The sequence below is a fragment of the Acomys russatus genome, chromosome 2 (assembly GCF_903995435.1).
Source record: "Acomys russatus chromosome 2, mAcoRus1.1, whole genome shotgun sequence".
In the NCBI taxonomy this organism is placed as follows: domain Eukaryota; kingdom Metazoa; phylum Chordata; class Mammalia; order Rodentia; family Muridae; genus Acomys; species Acomys russatus.
In genome coordinates this window covers 23,452,605-23,471,195 of record NC_067138.1, presented here as the reverse complement: position 1 = coordinate 23,471,195, position 18,591 = coordinate 23,452,605, and the positions used below count along the sequence as shown (strand labels likewise).

Genomic DNA, 18,591 nt, shown 5'->3' with positions numbered 1-18,591 from the left:
AAGAAAACTGAACTTCAAGAAGGATCCCTGACCTATTAGTATTTAAGTGATTATCTATATAAATATTAATTCCACTACAGTAAAACTACTAAACTACTAAATAAATATTTTAACATTAAGCATACCACAGACAACTGTTTTCTTTTAGTTAACATGAGAACATACAAATTTAAAATAAGGCAAGCAAAGCATTCTTTAAAGGTCAAGAAAGATTAACACAGACTCATATTCATAAATTATGAAATAAAATTTTGTTTCAGTTTCAATTAACACTTTTTTAATACTAAAAAAATCAAAATGGTAAAAACCAATTTGCTTGCTTGTTTGTTTAAAACAAGGAAAGTGCTTGAGAATAAAGAGTATACATACCACCATTTTAAGAGGTCCATATTTCTTTTCCTGGGCAGCAAGTGCATTCTTAAAAGGAGTAGGAGTCCTTGGTGTGGTACCCAGGATAGATCTTCTAATAGTAGGAGTTCTAAACCTAGTCAATCATCCAGATATTCATGTTACTGTCACAACATGAGCTCATATGTTAGCAAAGGCAAAACCATGTAAAAGCATAAAGTACATTTTGAATATACACATATACTTTTAAGGTATCATATAGCTATTTGAAATATGGTTGTCTAAAGTAGTTTATACTCTAGTTAATAATTTAAAAAAGAAATGACTCAGAAAAAAAGTACTAAGTAATAAAAATTTGTGCTACATTTGACCAGTTTTCAGTATTATACAGGAACAAAACAAAAGGTTGTGACTTTAAAAACAATAACAACTTGCTGAGTGTGGTGGTGCACGCCTTTAATCCCAGCACTTGAGAGGCAGAGGTAGGCGGATTACTGTGAGTTCAAGGCCAACATGGTCTACAGAGTGATTCTGGGATAGCCAAGGCTACACCGAGAAACCCTGTCTCCACCCCCAAAACAACAACAATAACAAACAATAACAACAAACTTCTAAGTCCTATAGACATAAAGATTATGTGACATGCCATTCACTGAATAAAATGCTAACACATCCTTGGCATTATGCTTCCTATTTTCCATAACATAATTATTAGTACAGACTTACCCTACATTTTCTTTTTGATCTTTGGGAGTTGCTTCTTTTTGAAGAGGAGTTGTGATGAGAACTTTTTGCCCACAAATTGGGGTTGATGTAAACGAAGGGTTTTCTATATTAAGTTGTTCATTTCCAGGACATGTGTTAAAAAACTAAAAGGGGAAGAAAATTCAGACAATTTTTAGAACATCAAAATTCCGATACAAATATCAAACTGATAAGACTTCTCTATTATTTTAGAAAAATATTTTAAATAATATTACATTTATATTCTACTTCATGAAAATTAAGCTCCATAAAAGCAAGAAATTTCTGTTGTGTTCATTGCTGCCTTCCAGCATTTGAACAGTTTGGCATATGATAAACATTTAAGAAACAGCTGTCTTACAAACAGTCATGTTTTATAATAGCACAAAGAACTTAAAACAGTATTCCATCTAATATAGATCTACAGACGCCCATACATAGGTATTACAACAACTCTTCTAGTTTTGTACAAGAGTATAACTGAAAAAGTTAACTGTGAGCTGTTATTCACAAATTATATTAAGTGTATTTTTCTCTGAGAGTATCTAGAACTCAGAAAAGAATAATAGCCTGGGCATGGTGTGTGCACCTGTAGTCTCAACTATTCAGGAAGCACAAGTTTTAGGATGAGACATTGTTTTGTTTATTGAAAGTTAACTGTCTGGCAGAGCTGTCTGTCTAGAAGACAGCACACATACTTACACAGACAAAATGAGAGTCCACTTTCTAAATTATACAATGTGCTAACTAAGTCTTAACTTATATACTGTTATGAAATTGTGATTTACTTTTGTTGCTAGCAGATTATAAGCAGTAATATAAGGAAGTGGAAACTGTTCCAACAGTGCCAGTATAACTGCAATCTACTCTAACTCTGTCACTCCTGCCTCCTAATATTTGAACCACCTCACCTCAGATTAGCAATCAAACCCTTTCTCAGGATAAAATTTAAATACCTACTTGCTTTCTAGCCTAGAATTTACTTCAGTAAAAATTACTAATGTATACGCTCTGGAAATGGAAAAAGCTCATCTTCCCAGGATAATTTTCAACTGTGAGAGGCAGAGGGAGAATAAATATACGATTCCTGTTATAGCCCACGTATTTTTGTTACCTCAAACATTTTCAGATCAAGGTAGCTGCATACTACCATATCATTCTTATCCTCCCAACCTAATAGCATAGCTCCATAATATTCTAGCATTCCCCATATGTATTTGACCGTTAAGCTCCCTAGTTTTTTCATAAAATGCTTCATTTTTGTTTGTTTGTTTGTTTGTTTGTTTGCTTTTCGAAACAGGGTTTCTCTGTAGCCTTGGCTGTTCTAGACTCGCTTTGTATACCAGGCTGGCCTTGAACTCACAGCGATCCACCTGCCTCTGCCTCCCAAGTTCTGGGATTAAAAGAATGTGCCACCACACCCAGCTTCATAAAACGCTTTAAATTTGTGTGATCATTACTACTGTCAACTTGACAAAATCTAGAATCATCTGGGAAGGGGGTCTCTGCATGCTTGTGAGGTTAGGTAGGAAAACCAAGACTAAAAGTGGAGGGGCTACTCCCCAAGTAACACATTCTACATGCTCTCAGAAATGGAGCTGTGCAGAAGCAGAAGCAACACGCATTCACGACTCTCTTCTGGATGTGATACTGATGTGACCAGCTCTCTCAAGTTCCTACCACTGTGACTTCCACTATACTGTCACCTGGGGGCTAAAATAAAATCTACCTTTCCTTCCTTAAGTTGCTTTCAATACTTTCAGCAAACAACAGTTGCTGCACTTTAAAACCTTATTACCTTTCGCTTCCAATGTCTTTTGAAAGAAGATTAAGAGAGATACTGTGACAAATAGCCGGGAATATAGTAAGATCTCAATAAAAATATTCCTAATATATATTTGCTGTTAGAAACATTACTAAAAAGCTAAGCAAGTAGTTTTGGACATCCACACATGGAATTCTTAGAGTAAGTAAACTGTTGTCTAGATTTCTTCCAAAGAATGTCAAAAAGGGAAATTTAACAGGTAAAAGAAAATCTAAGTTGCTGTATGCAGATAAGGTCTCTTTAGACCACATCAGATATATATGTTGAACAATCAAGGATCGAAGAGTCATGCTGGATCTTAGTATCAGCTTTGCATTAAATACTTTTGGACAAAATCATTTTACTTTTAGGGGCCAGTTTCCTGAAGAAATGGGACTATACGACATAGAAAAATTCCTTTTAGCTCTTGAAATTCTAGGGTACTATAATGCAAATATGACCCTTTATGAGTTTATTATTCTCATGGATACATTTAAACATATCTACTTTTGTGTTAACAAAAAAACCCAATGCTTTAAAGATACTAAGATCTAATTTAATTTAGCTTGTCGAGATTTGCAAACATAAATGAAAGCATGAGTACCTGTGAAGGAGAAAATGGTAGTGTTTTCACTGGTGTGTGCTTTAGTGCTGTATTACTGCCGTCACTGAACGAGCCGTCACCAAGCTCACTGCCTAGAGACTGACCCACTCGTACTCTTTTCTTCTTTCTGAGGATGGTTGGTGGAGTGCTAAATTTGACCACACTGGGGGATGTTAAAGGAATAGCTTCACTGTCCCCACCATTACAACTGTTCTTTTTCCCTTCAAGTACAAGACTGACATTAAATTGACATTCCATGGCTCCTTCATTATGTTGAATTCGCATTAGTTTAACTGGAGTAGACTTGACAGGAGAGGCAGCAGCATCAGAAAGATCAAAACTGGTAACATCACTCCATGCTACAGGATCCTAGGGAAAAAAATTGAATTCTTAACTAAAGTTAAGCTGTAACCTAGTTAAGTATGATCTGAATACAGGATGATAGTTTCTAACAAGCTATTTACTCATTTTTACCAGTAAAAACAAGCTTTGTCGCCGGGCATGGTGGCGCACGTCTTTAATCCCAGCACTCAGAAGGCAGAGGCAGGTGGATCACTGTGAGTTCCAGGCTAGCCTCATCTACAAAGCCAGTCCAGGACAGCCAAGGCTACACAGAGAAACCCTGTCTCAAAAAACAAAACAACAAAAAAAACCAAACCAAAATGAACATACAAAAAAAATATTTTCAAGATGCAGGCATAGTGGTATACACCTTTAATCCCAGCACTCAGGAAGCAGAGACAGGCAGATTTCTGTCCGGCCTGGACTAATAGTGAGTTCCAGGCCAACCAAGGATATACAGTGAAACCTTGTTCAAAAATTATATGTATGCTGAGACTCATGATATAAGTAGAAGATAAAAAATATATGTGTGCATTTTTATATACATCAAATTATCAAGTATAAATATACAGGAGATTTTACTTTTCCTTTTTATAGTTTATCTAGCTGCCAACATTCTAATATACTTGTGTAATTCATCTAATAAAGAATGATTTGGTAATCGCAGCACTCAGGGAGGCAGAGGCAGAAGGATCTCTTTGAGTTCGAGGCTAGTCTGGTCTATAAAGTGAGTCCAGGACAACCAAGGTTCACAGAGAAACCCGGTCTCAAAAAACAAAACAAAAACAAAAAAGAATTAAGTATTTAATTCTAAAAACATCTTTTTAAGACACATACTTGAGAACTTAGACCTTTAATTTTTTGTTAGAAACATCTACAAAAGAGAACAAACTTAGGCAATGCTTAACATGTAAGTTGGTAAACGTCTCTTAAATATTAAACTGCCGGCCAGTGGTGGCACACGCCTTTAATCTCAGCACTTGGGAGGCAGAAGCAGGTGGATCTCTGTGAGTTCAAGGCCAGCCTGGTCTACAAAGCAAGTCCAGGACAGCCAAGGCTACACAGAGAAACCCTGTCTCGAAAAATAATAATAATAATAATAATAATAATAATAATAATAATAATAATAATAATAATAATAATAATAATAATAATAATAAAACAACTAAGCATCTAAACATAAGATTATGTAATTAATTTCATAATTGCAAACTTACAGATTCTATAAGTTCTAGAGTTTCTGCAAATTCTGGGATGGTCTGTAGAGAAGACAATACAGCATTTGCTTCTACAGCTAGAAACTTCGTGGGTGAATTCTGCTGAGCAGACACAGTCTGATTTTCATCCATGCTATAAAACTCATTAGTGTGTTCCTCAAGATTATTCAGTGTGTTAGACATGCTTTCATCCATGAGGAAACTACCAGACCAGCTAGAAAAGCTTCCAGGTTGCTAAAAGTACAAAAGAAATTTCAGTATTATTTGCCATTCTCAATGTAGGCATGAATTAGATTTTAAATGAAAAATTTCAATAACATGCTTCATATTATTTTAGCTAAAAAAATAAATAGTACTATATACAACCTTTCTTCAGTAGTAGTATACAATCTGTTTCCACTAAATCTCATTCCTTGACTAGATTTCCTTTTCCTAAATAATTTTAACTATAATGTCACTGTCAATAAAATTAGCCCTTACATTATAACAAGATCTAAAACCTGGCCTCATTTCTTTACAAACTCGTGGCCCTCCTTCAAGGAGAATACCAAGCTATAGTATTTTTAACTCCCTGATGAATGATGTTTTTTTAACTCTGAAGAATCTCTTTACATATTGTTATTCTCTTTATCTAGAACATTCTCTAACCAACTGTCCACACAAGGTGCTAGTCTTGATTTAAGAGCAGTTTAAATACTAAGAAGTGTGCTGTGTGACTGATTATATACTTTCATCTGTTCTAACTCATCTATCTTGCTAATATATAATCATCCTGAGTGTCAAGGTTGAACTTAAGTAGGACTTCCTTTAAGAACATATCCCGTTATGACTTTCTCACATACTCTGGTGCCTCACATTTGACCATGTCCCCTGGAGGGGGAGACCTGGTAGCACTCAGAGGGAGGACAGCAGGTTGCCAAGAAGAGACTTGATACCCTATGAGCATATACAGGGGGAGGAAATCCCCCTCAGTCACAGTCATAGGGGAGGGGAATAAGGGGAAAAGGGGAGGGAGGGAAGAATGGGAGGACACAAGGGATGGGATAACCATTGAGATGTAACAAGAATAAATTAATTTTAAAAATTTTTTAAAAAAAAGAACATATCCCGAGTGTGAGTCTTAAGTACATCTTTCTCCTGAGTTATTATAAAACCAAATGATTTATTTCATCTTATTATATTCTATGCTTAATCTCTGCTCTCATTGCAGATTAAAACTCTAATATCAGGTTTTCTTTCTCTCTTTAGAAACGTAACTGAGGCAATTTACTTATCTTGTAAACCTAGTTTCCTGCTGTTATAATAATAAAAGAAAGAAATTGAAGAGTCATAAAGATAACTTGTAATGAGTATAGCACTATTCAATAGAACTTTCTGAAATATGAAAATGTTCTATATCTTCAGCAAATCAGTATGGGAGCCAGCAGTCAAATGTACAAAATGTGGTTGTTGCACATGAGGAATTTTTAATTTTATTTAAAATTAAGTATAGCAAGAAGTGACCACATTCTCAAGAACATACTGCCTATTTTACAGGAATCACTTAATAAATGGTTTCTACTACTAAAAAACCAGGGCTGGAGAGATAGCTCAGTGGGTAAGAGTACTTGCTGCTTTTCCAGAGGTCTCAAGTTTCAGTTCACAGCACCCACATGTGAACTCAAAACCATCTGTAATTCCAGTCCCAAAGGATCCTTACACCCTCTTCTGACCTCCATGAGCACTGCATGTAAATGGTACATACATGCAGGCAAACACCCATACATATTAAATAAATAATTTTTAAAATCATAATTTCTAAAAGGTACTGAAGATGAATACTAATAAAATGTTAAGTTTTATGTTAAAGTAAAAAACATCTGTAAAACAAGCTCTACCCATAAAGTTTCCTAAAAATAAAATAAATTAAAACAATTTCATTAACATAGATGCCATTTAATTAAGTCACATTTAAGAAATTATTACTGGCTGGTTGATGATGGCACATGCCATTAATCCCAGCACTCAGAAAGCAGACGCAGGTGGATCTCTGAGTTCGAGGCCAGCCTGGTCTACAGAGTGAGCTCCAGAACAGCCAAGGCTACACAGAGAAACCCAGACTTGAAAAACAAAAAACCACAAAAACAAAAACAAAAACAAAAAAAGAAAAGAAATAGCTACTGAATCATATAGCCCCATCACCGAAAAATAGAAAAAACGAAAACAAAACAAAAAACAAAAAGGGAAGCCACTGGCCCCAAGAGAAAAACCATAGCATAGCAAATATACATCTCTAATCTTAATCTCCAATGCAGTCCCCCTATTTTAGCTAATTAATTAATAGAGAATTACCAAAAACATACATGAAACAGCTTAGTACAGCATAATGGAATTCAGTAAAACAGTAGTCATTATTATCACACAGCTGTTTACAAAAATAAATAAATTTATATGAAGTCAAAGTTGCCAAATACAAATAGACAAAACACTATGAATGTAACATTTGTATAACTCCTGATTGTTTCATGGTTTTTCTTGATGTAGGTAGTTTATTGTATATATGTGTAATAATATAAATGTATATGTAAGAAAAGAAAAATAATAAAAAGGAAAAAATACTAGTAATGTTTTCTCACCTATTACCTATGATCTTCTGTTTTATCTGAGTTTTTGTGCATCTGATGATCATATGGTTTTTGTCTCTCATTTTGTCTATATAGTGGATTACATTTATTGATTTGCATATGTTGAACAATCTCTAAACCTCTAAGATGAAATCTAATTCATCATGATGGATGTTCTTTTTGTGTGTGTTTGGATTCAGTTTACAAATATTATAGAGAATTTTTATACCTGTTAATAAGAGAAATTGGTCTATAATTCCCTTTCTTTGCTGTGTCTTTATAGGGCTTGATTATCACAGTAACTGTGTCCTTGTAAAAGAAACTTGACAATGTTCTTTCTGTTTCTATTTTGTGAAGTAATTTGAGGATTATTGTCATTAACTCTTCTTTGGAAGTCTGGTGGAATTCTGTGTTAATACCCTCTAGCAATGTGATTTGTTTGTTTTGTTTTGGAGACTTTTAGTGTCTGCTTCAATTTCTCTAGGTCTATTTAAATAGCCTATTTGATGATGGTTTAATTTTGTAATTGGTATGTATCAATAAAATTGTCCATTTCTTTTAGATTTTTGAAAAAATAAAATTGGAAAAATTGTACGAAGTCTTCCCTCAAGGATTTAAAATAACCTATTCAGTCACATCTTTAACAGCAAGTTTTAAAAAGTCAGCAATTTTCTCCCTTTTAATATAAAATGTGAATTACTTGAGCTAGTATATTTTCCTTATTAAATGAGACAGATATGCTGCATCCTGAGTTAAGGTACTGTTACTAGTTTTAAAAATATTTATTCTTCAATAACTTCATATATGTATATAACATATCTTGATCATTTCCACCTGCCATTCCCCTCTTTATCCCCAACACCTTCCCAACATGTCCTCAGCACTGTTTCGTTTTGTTTTGTTTTTGAAAATCAAAACTGAACTGGAAAGATGGCTCAGCAGTTAAGAGAAGTGACAGCTCTTCTAAAGGGCCTGGGTTTGGTTCCTAGGAACTACGTGGCAGTTTCAGGGGATCTGACAGCTTCTTCCGGCTTCCTCTGGAACTTCATATATGTGGCACACAGATATACAAGTAGACAAAACACTCATACACATAAAATAAAATGGAAAAATGTTTTAAATTTAAAAGCACTTGAATTTTTTTAAGTTGCTTTGTTTTTATTTGAAGTACTGGGGGCAGAGCCCAAGGCCTCAAACATAGGAAAGGCTCCTAGCGCTGAGCTACATCCCAATCCAAAAATTTCCAAAATGGCTTAAGCATGACATAATCATCTACAAATTAGGACTCTGTGGATACAACTATTTGTCACTTCTTTAACAAAACTAAAATTAACATTGAACCATGCACACTTCTAGTCTTATTTCCTGATAGTTTATAGTTTCAAAACAAAACCTACCTTTCCTATAATAAATAACTCACCTATAATAATTAGCATTTCATTTTAATACCCTCTTAACTCTAATTAGACATGTCAGTTATTCTGTCAGAGTGATGCTACCTGAGTTCCCAGTAACTCTCAAAATTTCTGCTCTCTTGTTAAATCTGAAAGCAAGGAGGAAAAAAAGCAACTTTTTTCAGTGCTGAGACTGAACAAGACAAATGCTCTACAACTGAACTGTAGGCCCAATCTAAAAAAAAAAAAAGCTATCTCTAAACATAAAAAGACTTCATATATCATTTTAAACTTCTAATATAAATGTACATCTTTTTTCTCTAATCCATGTAGCATGGCCTGTTTAATTCTACTAGAATTTATATCATTTTTCTAATTTTAATATTTAGTTATTCTGACTAACCAAATTGAAGACATCCATATCAACCTACTTCTTTTGAAAGAGTTCTTTAGTGATTAGAAAATCTAAATGTTCTTTCTGCTGTTTTTATTAATGTTCCCAATTTACTGAATTTATATCCTAAATAGAGTAAAAGGAAATAAAGGTAATTTTGGAGCTTATCTCTCTATACCTATTGCATTTCTAATTTTATAAGCTTTTTTCAATTCAATGCATCATTACATGGAATGTCAAGTTTTTAAAAACCTAATATAACATAAACAGAATTTCCACAAAAATACAAACTAAGGTTTTACTCTAAGTCATTTATGATTTAAGATTCATTCTTTTTGTAAAAAATATCATAATACAGAACACTTTAAAGCATCTTGGAAGAGATATAAATCATAATCAATCAACCTCAAACTGCAAATTAATTGGGGAAAAGAGTTTCTATTAAAATGTGGTGTCACATTGAAAACACTACAGATAATGAAAATATAAAAGCATTCATATAAAAGACTCTAATAATCAAATACAAACATATAAGCTCATTCCTTACAGACGGAAGTCTCTTTCTTCTAACTTCATTCTCAGCTGACATAAGAAGCAACTCAAGTTCCTTTATTTTTTTTTCCTTATCAGGATCTTCATCAACAAACGGTTGCTAAAATAAATTTAAGAAAAGAAAAACAAGCACCATCACAACTGCTTTAAAATAGTGTTTTCATTTTTATGTTCTTCCATGAAACCTATAAAAAAGCTTAGTGTTATGAAATCCAAATGCTACTAACCTCTTAATGCTATTGAATCAATGTATCATCATTCAGTTGGAATCTAAGATATTTCAATCTTATGTTTAAAAATGGAAAAACTTAAATGTAAAAAAAAAGGGGAAAAACATTTTTTCAGGCATGGTAGTACATACCTGCGATTCCCCCACTCTGGAAACAGAAAGAAAGATATGTTTCCAGTTTAAAGCCATCCAGGGCCACATGGCAACATCCTATCTCAACAAGCAAAAAGAAAAAGACAAAACACAGAGATACTAATATAGTTCAGTTAGTCGTTTGCCTAGTATGCAAGAAGCCCTGGGCTAGTCTCCAGCACCATCTAAGATCATGTATTGCAGCATACACTTAAAATCCCAACACTAGGTGAATGCAGACAGGAGGACTAAAAGTCCAAGGATATGCTTGGATACAAATCAAGTTCAAGGCTAGCCTGAGCTACATGACACTGATACAAAAACAAATGAGCAACAGCAAAAAAGAAAACCAAACCAAAATCCCTAAAAAAAAAACATATTGCATTAATTGTGTACCAAAGCCGGGCGTGGTGGCGCACGCCTTTAATCCCAGCACTCATGAGGTAGAGGTAGGTGGATCGCTATGAGTTCAAGGCCAGCCTGGTCTACAAAGCGGGTCCAGGACAGCCAAGGCTAACACAGGGTGACCTTGTCTCAAAAAAAAAATTGTGTGCCAAAAATGTACATCTGGAATATTTTAGATAATTGCATTGTAATATGTTTTATACAATTCAGCAACTATTTGAATGATTTAAGTTACAAAAGTAAACAAATTGCCACACTGGTGCTGCTAATCACCTCCTATTTTTATATTTTATATTTTTTAAATCATTTATATATTTCCTTTAGTTTTATACTACTCAAAGTAAAACAAACAAAAACTCAGGTTTGTTCTTTATCCTTGTTTAATAGGTAAGGAAATGAGAACTTTATATTCAACTTCTAAAAATATGTCCAAAGCTTTTATTTTTTTTTTTCTTTCTTAGTGGAGGGTGGGCACAGCATTGTCCTACCTCTAACTTTCCAAGTGCTGGAACCATTGGTCGGTACAGATCATCAGGATTCCTCTGCTTTTTGTTTTCATTTGTTTCATTTTTGTCGTTTTTGCTTTTTCAAGTATGTTTCATTCTGTATCCCTGACTGACCTGATATTTGCTGTGTACGTAGCTCTGCTTGTCTTGAACTGTGGCAATCCTCCTGCCTCAGCTTAAAAACTGGGATTATAAGTAAACAGCACATGATGACTACCTTCCTTTGTGATTGTTAGAAATTAAACTTACCTGAATAAAGGCAGATGTCTGAACATGTTCAACACAATTGCCATCTGGTGACACATACTGATAACCAGGGATCTAAAACATAAGTAAAGCGTTAGTATTATAGATTATACACTTATTCAAAATCTGATGCCAAGAAATCTTATGATAAAATGTCAACATTAAAGAGTGGAACACTAGGAAAGGTGGCACATGCCTTTAATGCCAGCACTCAGGAGGCTGTAAAATCTCAGGGTTAAATGGTGAGATCCCCTTTCAAAAACAGAAACAAAAACAAAGCACCTGGAGATTGAACCTTAGCTAATAACTTTGAAAATTTGTAACTACAATACTTTTTATTTAATAATTATATCACCTGTCCCTAGAACTAAGGATAAAACCGTATGTGTAAGAAATAACCTACATTTTAGATTTGCATTTTTGTCTTTTGGTTTTGAGACAGGGTTTTGATATGCAGCCCTAACCGCCTGGGGCTAACTATGTAGCTGAGGCTGGTCTCAAACATCTGCTCCTCCAGCCTCAGCCTCCCCAGTGCTGAAATTACAGGTGTATCTCACCACACCTGGCTCCAAGCCTTGTTGTATCAGCCAATGTACCTACCAATACTATCTACGATATATTTTTACAAGTCAGCTGTTGGGGGTTACCCTATTGCCTACAGAAGATAACGGATTGTGTTCCTACTTCTATCACCACCTAATGCCAATATCTAGGTATAAAGAAGAGGATTTTTTTCTGTTACTCATGTCTTAACAGACACTCTGACAATATACTAAATATCATCTGCTGCATTTCTAAAACATTTATAGTAAAAATTGTGAAGTATATTTTAATTTATTGGGCACTATTCAAATACATGAGATGTTTGTAAGAAATCTTCCAATCAAATACAAATAATTATAATCTGCCCTCTTTCTATACGGCCTACCTGAATCATCATCTAATGCCAAGTCATCACACCTGAGCTTCACCCTAGAGCTCAGCTTTGACAATACTCTATTAGGATCACATTCAACTTGCTACTCCAATAAATTAGAAACTTATTTTTCCTCAAGCTTTTCAATGAAAATCTGCCACAGTACTTCAAATAAACATTTTTTCTTCATATCACTTCATAAAAAAAAATAAGAATTATCTCCTTGATGGCTTAAATTTTAAATATATAAAACTTTCTAAGTTATTAAATGGAAAACAATTCTTAAAATATTAAAAAATATCCTTATCATTCCAACATGTTTTCATTGAGATTGTCACACATCATTGGCAGTGAGTAATTTTTGAAATTATCTTTCTACAAGTAAAAAAAATTTTAGGTGGTAATTTTTATAAGAAGAAACACCTTGCAGTTTATGCTACTGAAATCTAAGACTCTGAAGAAAATGTTTTTTAAAAAAATTAAAATTCTTAAAATCAAGTGTCAGCAGATAACAACACTATGATTCCGTGTCTTCCTATTTATAAATTAAGATGTCACTACTTCAAGTGGCTTTTTTAAAAGCATGTCAAAAATTAGAATTGTTCATAAAAAGTAAAATGAAATCAAACCTCAGGCTCAGGAAGCAGACTTAACACTGTGCCCAATTTATCTTTTGTTATACTACTTGGTCTTAACAGTCTTTACAATTATGTGAAAAGAACTAAGGATTATCTATTATAAATACAAAGAGACAGTCAGACAGGAAAGGGGAAAACAAGGTTTCTCTATGTAGCCTTGGTTGTCCTGGACTTGCTTTGTAGACCAGGCTAACCTCGAACTCACAGAGATCTGCCTGCCTCCGCCTCACTGAGTGCTGAGATTACAGGTGTGCGCCATTGTGCCCAGCAATACTGCATTTCTTAATGTGAAAAATCACATATAAAAAGAAACTTTTAAATGAAATTTGCACTAAAATATGTAAAAAAATTATGGCTTACTTTTTCAGTTTGGAAATTTAAATGTCTATCTTTGTCACTACCCAATTCAAATTTTGTCCTTAAAAAAAAAAAGACCCTTTCCCATAGCAACTACAGAGATTGTTTTTAAATAATAAAGGTATTAAAAATATGTGCCTGAACAGGTATGTAAAACTGATTCTGGGTTTGCAAATGGTCCATAGTCGCACAAGGTTTGTGTTGAAGTTTTGATGAAGATCGTTCTGATTTTATTCCATCTTGTAAGTAGCCCTCCTGCTCCACTTTTCTTCGCATCGTAGAATTCCAATGATTTTTGATAGAATTATCAGTCCTAAGAAATCAAAGCATACAATTTTAAAAGGAAAAGAGATTCCACAAATTTCAGCACTAACTTGCACAAACTATATAAAACATATTTTTATAACTGGTGAAATTAAGTATTTGGAAGGTCCTTGGTGTCATGAAGCTTACATTCTCACTGAAAGCATGGCAACAGGGAGGAAAGACCATAAATCAAGAAATAAATAAGAAAACTATCATAGCAGTGTGACTAACTAAAATAGGATGGGAATTGAGTAAGTGGGATAATTTTGGTTAGGTGGACCAGGAAGACCTTTGGTAAAATGAAAGTAAAGCCAAGATCTGAAAGATGAGAATGAACTGGCAGTACAAGAACAGGAACAAAGCCAGGTACAGGGCGTCAGCCTCAAGTCCCGGCACCTGGAGCTAAGGTAGCAGGATGGGTGGATTCAAGGTTAGCCTGGACAACATAGTAAGAACCTGTCTCAAAATCTAAACAGAAGAAAGACCCTTCTGTATGAAAGTTAGACCAGTACAAAGGCCTCACACTCACACTGGGAAAATGAAAAGAGAAAAACAAAGAACTAAAAAAAAAAAAAAAATGCAGAGCTGGAGATATAGCTGAGAGGTAAATTGTCTGTCTAGTGGTCTATCATGAGTGAGAGCCTGGGTTCAATCTTCAATTCCATTAGGGGGGGAGAAGGAGGGAGGGAGAAAGAGAAAGTAATAATTACAGATTCCAAGTATTCTTTACCATTTCTTAGACTATTATATTTATAGAAAATGAGTTCATCAGCTCCCTTTTTACCCAAGGTTGTTTTATAGTATAAATTCCATTCTGCATAAAATATACACTTACTAGACACTGTTCTGTTAAAGCACTAAGCTAGGTTCTACACAAAGTAAAAAGGTACATAAATACAGAAGTTCACAGCTCACTGTTTGTAACTTGGATGAAAAAAATATATATTGTGCCTTACTTTCCGATGAAACAGAGACATTAATGTCCAGTGTATACCAAGATTAAGAAGGAATGCATATAAAAGCATTATTAGTTACTATGAAGACTACATAGAGATTACAGCTATTCAGCACAGGGACGTATAGTCTGAGTAAGATGTAAAGTTCCCTCAGCTAAGATCTGCAGTGCTAGTGACTGTCAGGAAGTACATAGCACATCACTGCCTCTGAGGAAAATACTACTTCAGTTACATGGACAATATATACTACTTTCACAGTTTAAAGTATACCATAATTAAGAACTGAATTTCCTAACATACTTTCAAAATAATTTACTTCAATCAGTGTATTTCAATTCCCTAGCCTTGTGCACAGTATCTGATGTGAAAGTGATCTCTAATTTAGATTTCATTTCACCAGCTTGTACAAGGCTCTGCCTGACTGGCAATGATACATAAACATGACTTGTGGAGTAAATAAAATGTTTATATAACTTAAAGGTCTTATTTTATTGTACAATTCCTTACCACAGAAATTATTATAAATGAACTCAAATGGTTGCTCGCATTATGCAGTCTAAATGTGAATTACAAATAAAATAAGGGGGTACTTGCAAATATGTTCAATACAAAGGTAGTAAAGATCATGCTAAAGTGCAGACACTTATTTCAGCACCTTCCAGGAAGTAATTTAGCAATCTCTGCCCAACGGTTTCCCAGCCGCTTGTGTGCTTCATATATGATCCTGTCTTCTTCTTCTGTCCAAGAAGATTTCTTTACTTCGGGGTTCAGGTGATTGTGCCATCTTTCTCTGCACTGCTTGCCTATTCTTCCTTTTAAATGTTTTGCAATTAAAGACCACCTTTTTGGTCCATATTTCTGAACTAATTCAATAACCTAAAAAGCAAAAACAAAAGTTGAAAACAAACATTACCACAAGAGAATTTTAAGATGTAACTGAAGCATGCCAAGGCTGGGGTGGTCACAGACATTGGCTGAGTCTATACAGGCCCTGGGCTTGAGCTGAATGACCTCAGCAACACCAGCAACAAAAAGGGAGAGAACTCTGAATTAAGAATTCCACTTAGCGGGGACTGACTCTGACACGAAGTCTGGTGCTCCATATTTGACCACTTCCCCTTGGAGGGGAGGCCTGGTGGCACTCAGAGGAAAGATAAGCAGGCTACCAAGATGAGACTTGATAGGCTGTGACCATATGGTGGCGGAGGAGGTCCCCTTCTATCACAGACCTAGGGGAGGGGACTAGGGTCAAAGAGGAAAGGGGGGAAGAATGGGAGGACACAAGTGAGGGGATAACAATGGAGATATAATCTGAATAAATTAATTAAATTTTTTAAAAAAGAATTCCACAAGGCTTTAATTCCAGCACTCATGAGGCAGAGACAAGCGGATCACTGTGAGTTCAAGGCCAGCCTGGTCTACAAAGTGAGTCCAGGACAGCCAAGGCTACACAGAGAAACGCTATCGCAAAAAAAAAAAAAAACCAAGAATTCCACTTAAAATAAATATATTAAATTACAGCTATAACTGTAATAGGAAAAGGTAATTTTACTATTAGCTAATCTTTCAGCATCCAGCAAATTCAAAATCAATTCCCAATGAATCAAAAAATTCAAGGAGCTAATTAAAGTAACTCATAAATTAAACAATTTTCATACAAAATTAATTTGAAATAACTATAAAATGTTTAGATTTGTCTTTTCTACTCTTACATCTTTAAAAAAAAGCAAGGGAAAATAAGCTTTAGCAAAAGGCCAACTAAGTTCTTTAGGATGGACTATAATAGAAAATATTATAGGAAAGACCTATCTATAATCATATAAATTATTAAAAGCTATCATTACTTTTTCATTTCCTCCTTTATCAAGCTGAAAAACAGCTTGCCCATTTTTCCTACATCTTGTTTTTAGTTTAATTAAAATTAGAAGAACAGTTCATTTCTATTTTACTTCACTGTTCCTTTGATCCACTGTCAAATCTCACATCTTAATAATTCTATATTGGTGGATTGATTAAATTTAATATATATCAGGCCGACAGAGGCAGGTGGATTGCTGTGAGTTGAGGCCAACCTGGTCTACAAAGTGAGACCAGGACAGTTATGGCTACACAGAGAAACCCTGTCTCAAAAAAAAAAAAAAAAAAAACCAAAAAGCAAACAAACAAACAAAATTTAACATATATCATTATTTTTATGATATGTATCTACTTGTCATATTTTTTAAAATAAAATTTAAAGGCTAAATGTTAAGGTTTGGTTATTGATTTTTGTTTTTTCTTTCTTTCCCTAGTACCAGGCATGTTTAACAGGTGCTCTACCACTGAACTACACTCCCAGCCCTCTTCTGACTTTCTATTCTGAGTCAGGGGCTCACTAAGTTACCCAGGCAGGCCTTTAACTTGCAATGCCCTTGTAGACCTACTGAATAGCTAGAATTATAGCCAATGTACCAGGACCAGCTATTAAATATCATTTTAAAAGATCCCACATTGTGAGAATGGAGAAATAGAAGGATCCAGAGGATCCTAGAAACCTACAAGAAGAACACTATGACGGGTGGATCTGGGCCCAGGGGTCCTGCTCAAACTATGGTACCAGCCAAGGACAATACGTGCAGTAAACTTCGAACCCTTACCCAGAGCTAGTCAATGGACAGGACATTCTCCACAGTTGAGTGGAGAGTGGGGACTGACTTTCACACGAACTCTGGTGCCCCATATTTGACCACGTCCCCTGGATGGGAAGGCCTGGGGGCACTGAGAGGAAGGATAGCAGGCTACCAAGAAGACACTTGATACCCTATGAGCATATACAGGGGGAGGAAGTCCCCCTCAGTCACAGTCATAGGGGAGGGGAGTAGGGGGAAAGCGGGAGGGAGGGAGGAATGGGAGGATACAAGGGATGGGATAACAACTGAGATGTAATATGAATACATTAATAAAATATTTTTAAAGGCATAGGCCGCCACCAAAAACAAAATATCCCACATTGTATTTTATTTACTCATTTTTTATCTATTATTATTTGCATGTTTATGATGTGTAAGTATGAGTGTAGGCATTTACAAACCATGGTGACTGTGTACAAGTCAAAGGACAAACTTCATGAGGCAGTTCTCTCCTTCCACTGTGGATCCAGGGATTGAACTGAGGTTGTTGGGCTTGCACGGCAAACCTCAAGAGCTTTTACCAGTGGAGCCATCTCATCTGGCCCAGATCATACCTTTCAAAGCTTATCACTGGCCATTAAGAAAAGTCACATCAGTCCTGAGCCTTGTGAAGTAACTTTTGTTTGCTCTTATGGGTATAGGGATGCTTCATTTCTCCAAGTACATTAACAACAGGCAAGCTAAGGGCATGAATTAAAGAGTAGTTCCTAGCAGAGGGCAGATGCTTCTATTCTTCAACAACTTTTATTGCACAAATAATTGGTGTCTTATTATAAACCCTCTGGAAACATGATGTCCTGACATTTATCTAATCATGGGGTTCATTTAAGGTCAAGAGAAAAAAATTACAACGATTTCTTACATATCAAGTTATTAAGTGTGAAAATAAAATTAAAATCCATTTTTAATGTTAATTAAATTTGACAGAAAACTATGCCTTAAATATTGTTAAAGTAAGCTTTAAATAAAGCATTCTTCCTTTTGTAAATGCATCTTTCAAAAAGGATTGTATTCATTATAGGCAGTTTCACTCATGATTGCCCAGAGGATCGAGGGTTGGGAATCTAAATTTCAAGATATTCAATATTCAATTCTTATGTACACAGGCAAAAAAAAAAAGCAATACCAAGTAACTAAAAAAAAAAAAAAGCGTGAGCTAGGAAGGTGATTAAGTTATTAAAGTGCTTGCTTCCCTTGCAAACACAAAGACCTGAGTTCCATCTCTAGAA

At 34.9% G+C, this 18,591-nt stretch overlaps 1 protein-coding gene across 4 annotated transcripts in view; it reads right to left on the bottom strand.

Moving 5' to 3' along the window:
• The window catches only part of Mybl1 (MYB proto-oncogene like 1), a 34,686-nt gene that overhangs the window by 4,232 nt on the left and 11,863 nt on the right, over positions 1-18,591 (bottom strand). For all 4 annotated transcript variants that reach the window (XM_051159319.1, XM_051159321.1, XM_051159320.1 and 1 more), the window contains exons 5-12: positions 15,349-15,569; positions 13,570-13,744; positions 11,524-11,595; positions 9,998-10,102; positions 5,060-5,293; positions 3,501-3,869; positions 1,075-1,217; positions 370-484 (exon numbers count right to left, since the gene is read on the bottom strand). In XM_051159319.1, the coding sequence (XP_051015276.1) occupies positions 370-484; positions 1,075-1,217; positions 3,501-3,869; positions 5,060-5,293; positions 9,998-10,102; positions 11,524-11,595; positions 13,570-13,744; positions 15,349-15,569 (1,434 nt within the window). The remainder of the gene's footprint in view (positions 1-369; positions 485-1,074; positions 1,218-3,500; positions 3,870-5,059; positions 5,294-9,997; positions 10,103-11,523; positions 11,596-13,569; positions 13,745-15,348; positions 15,570-18,591) is intronic.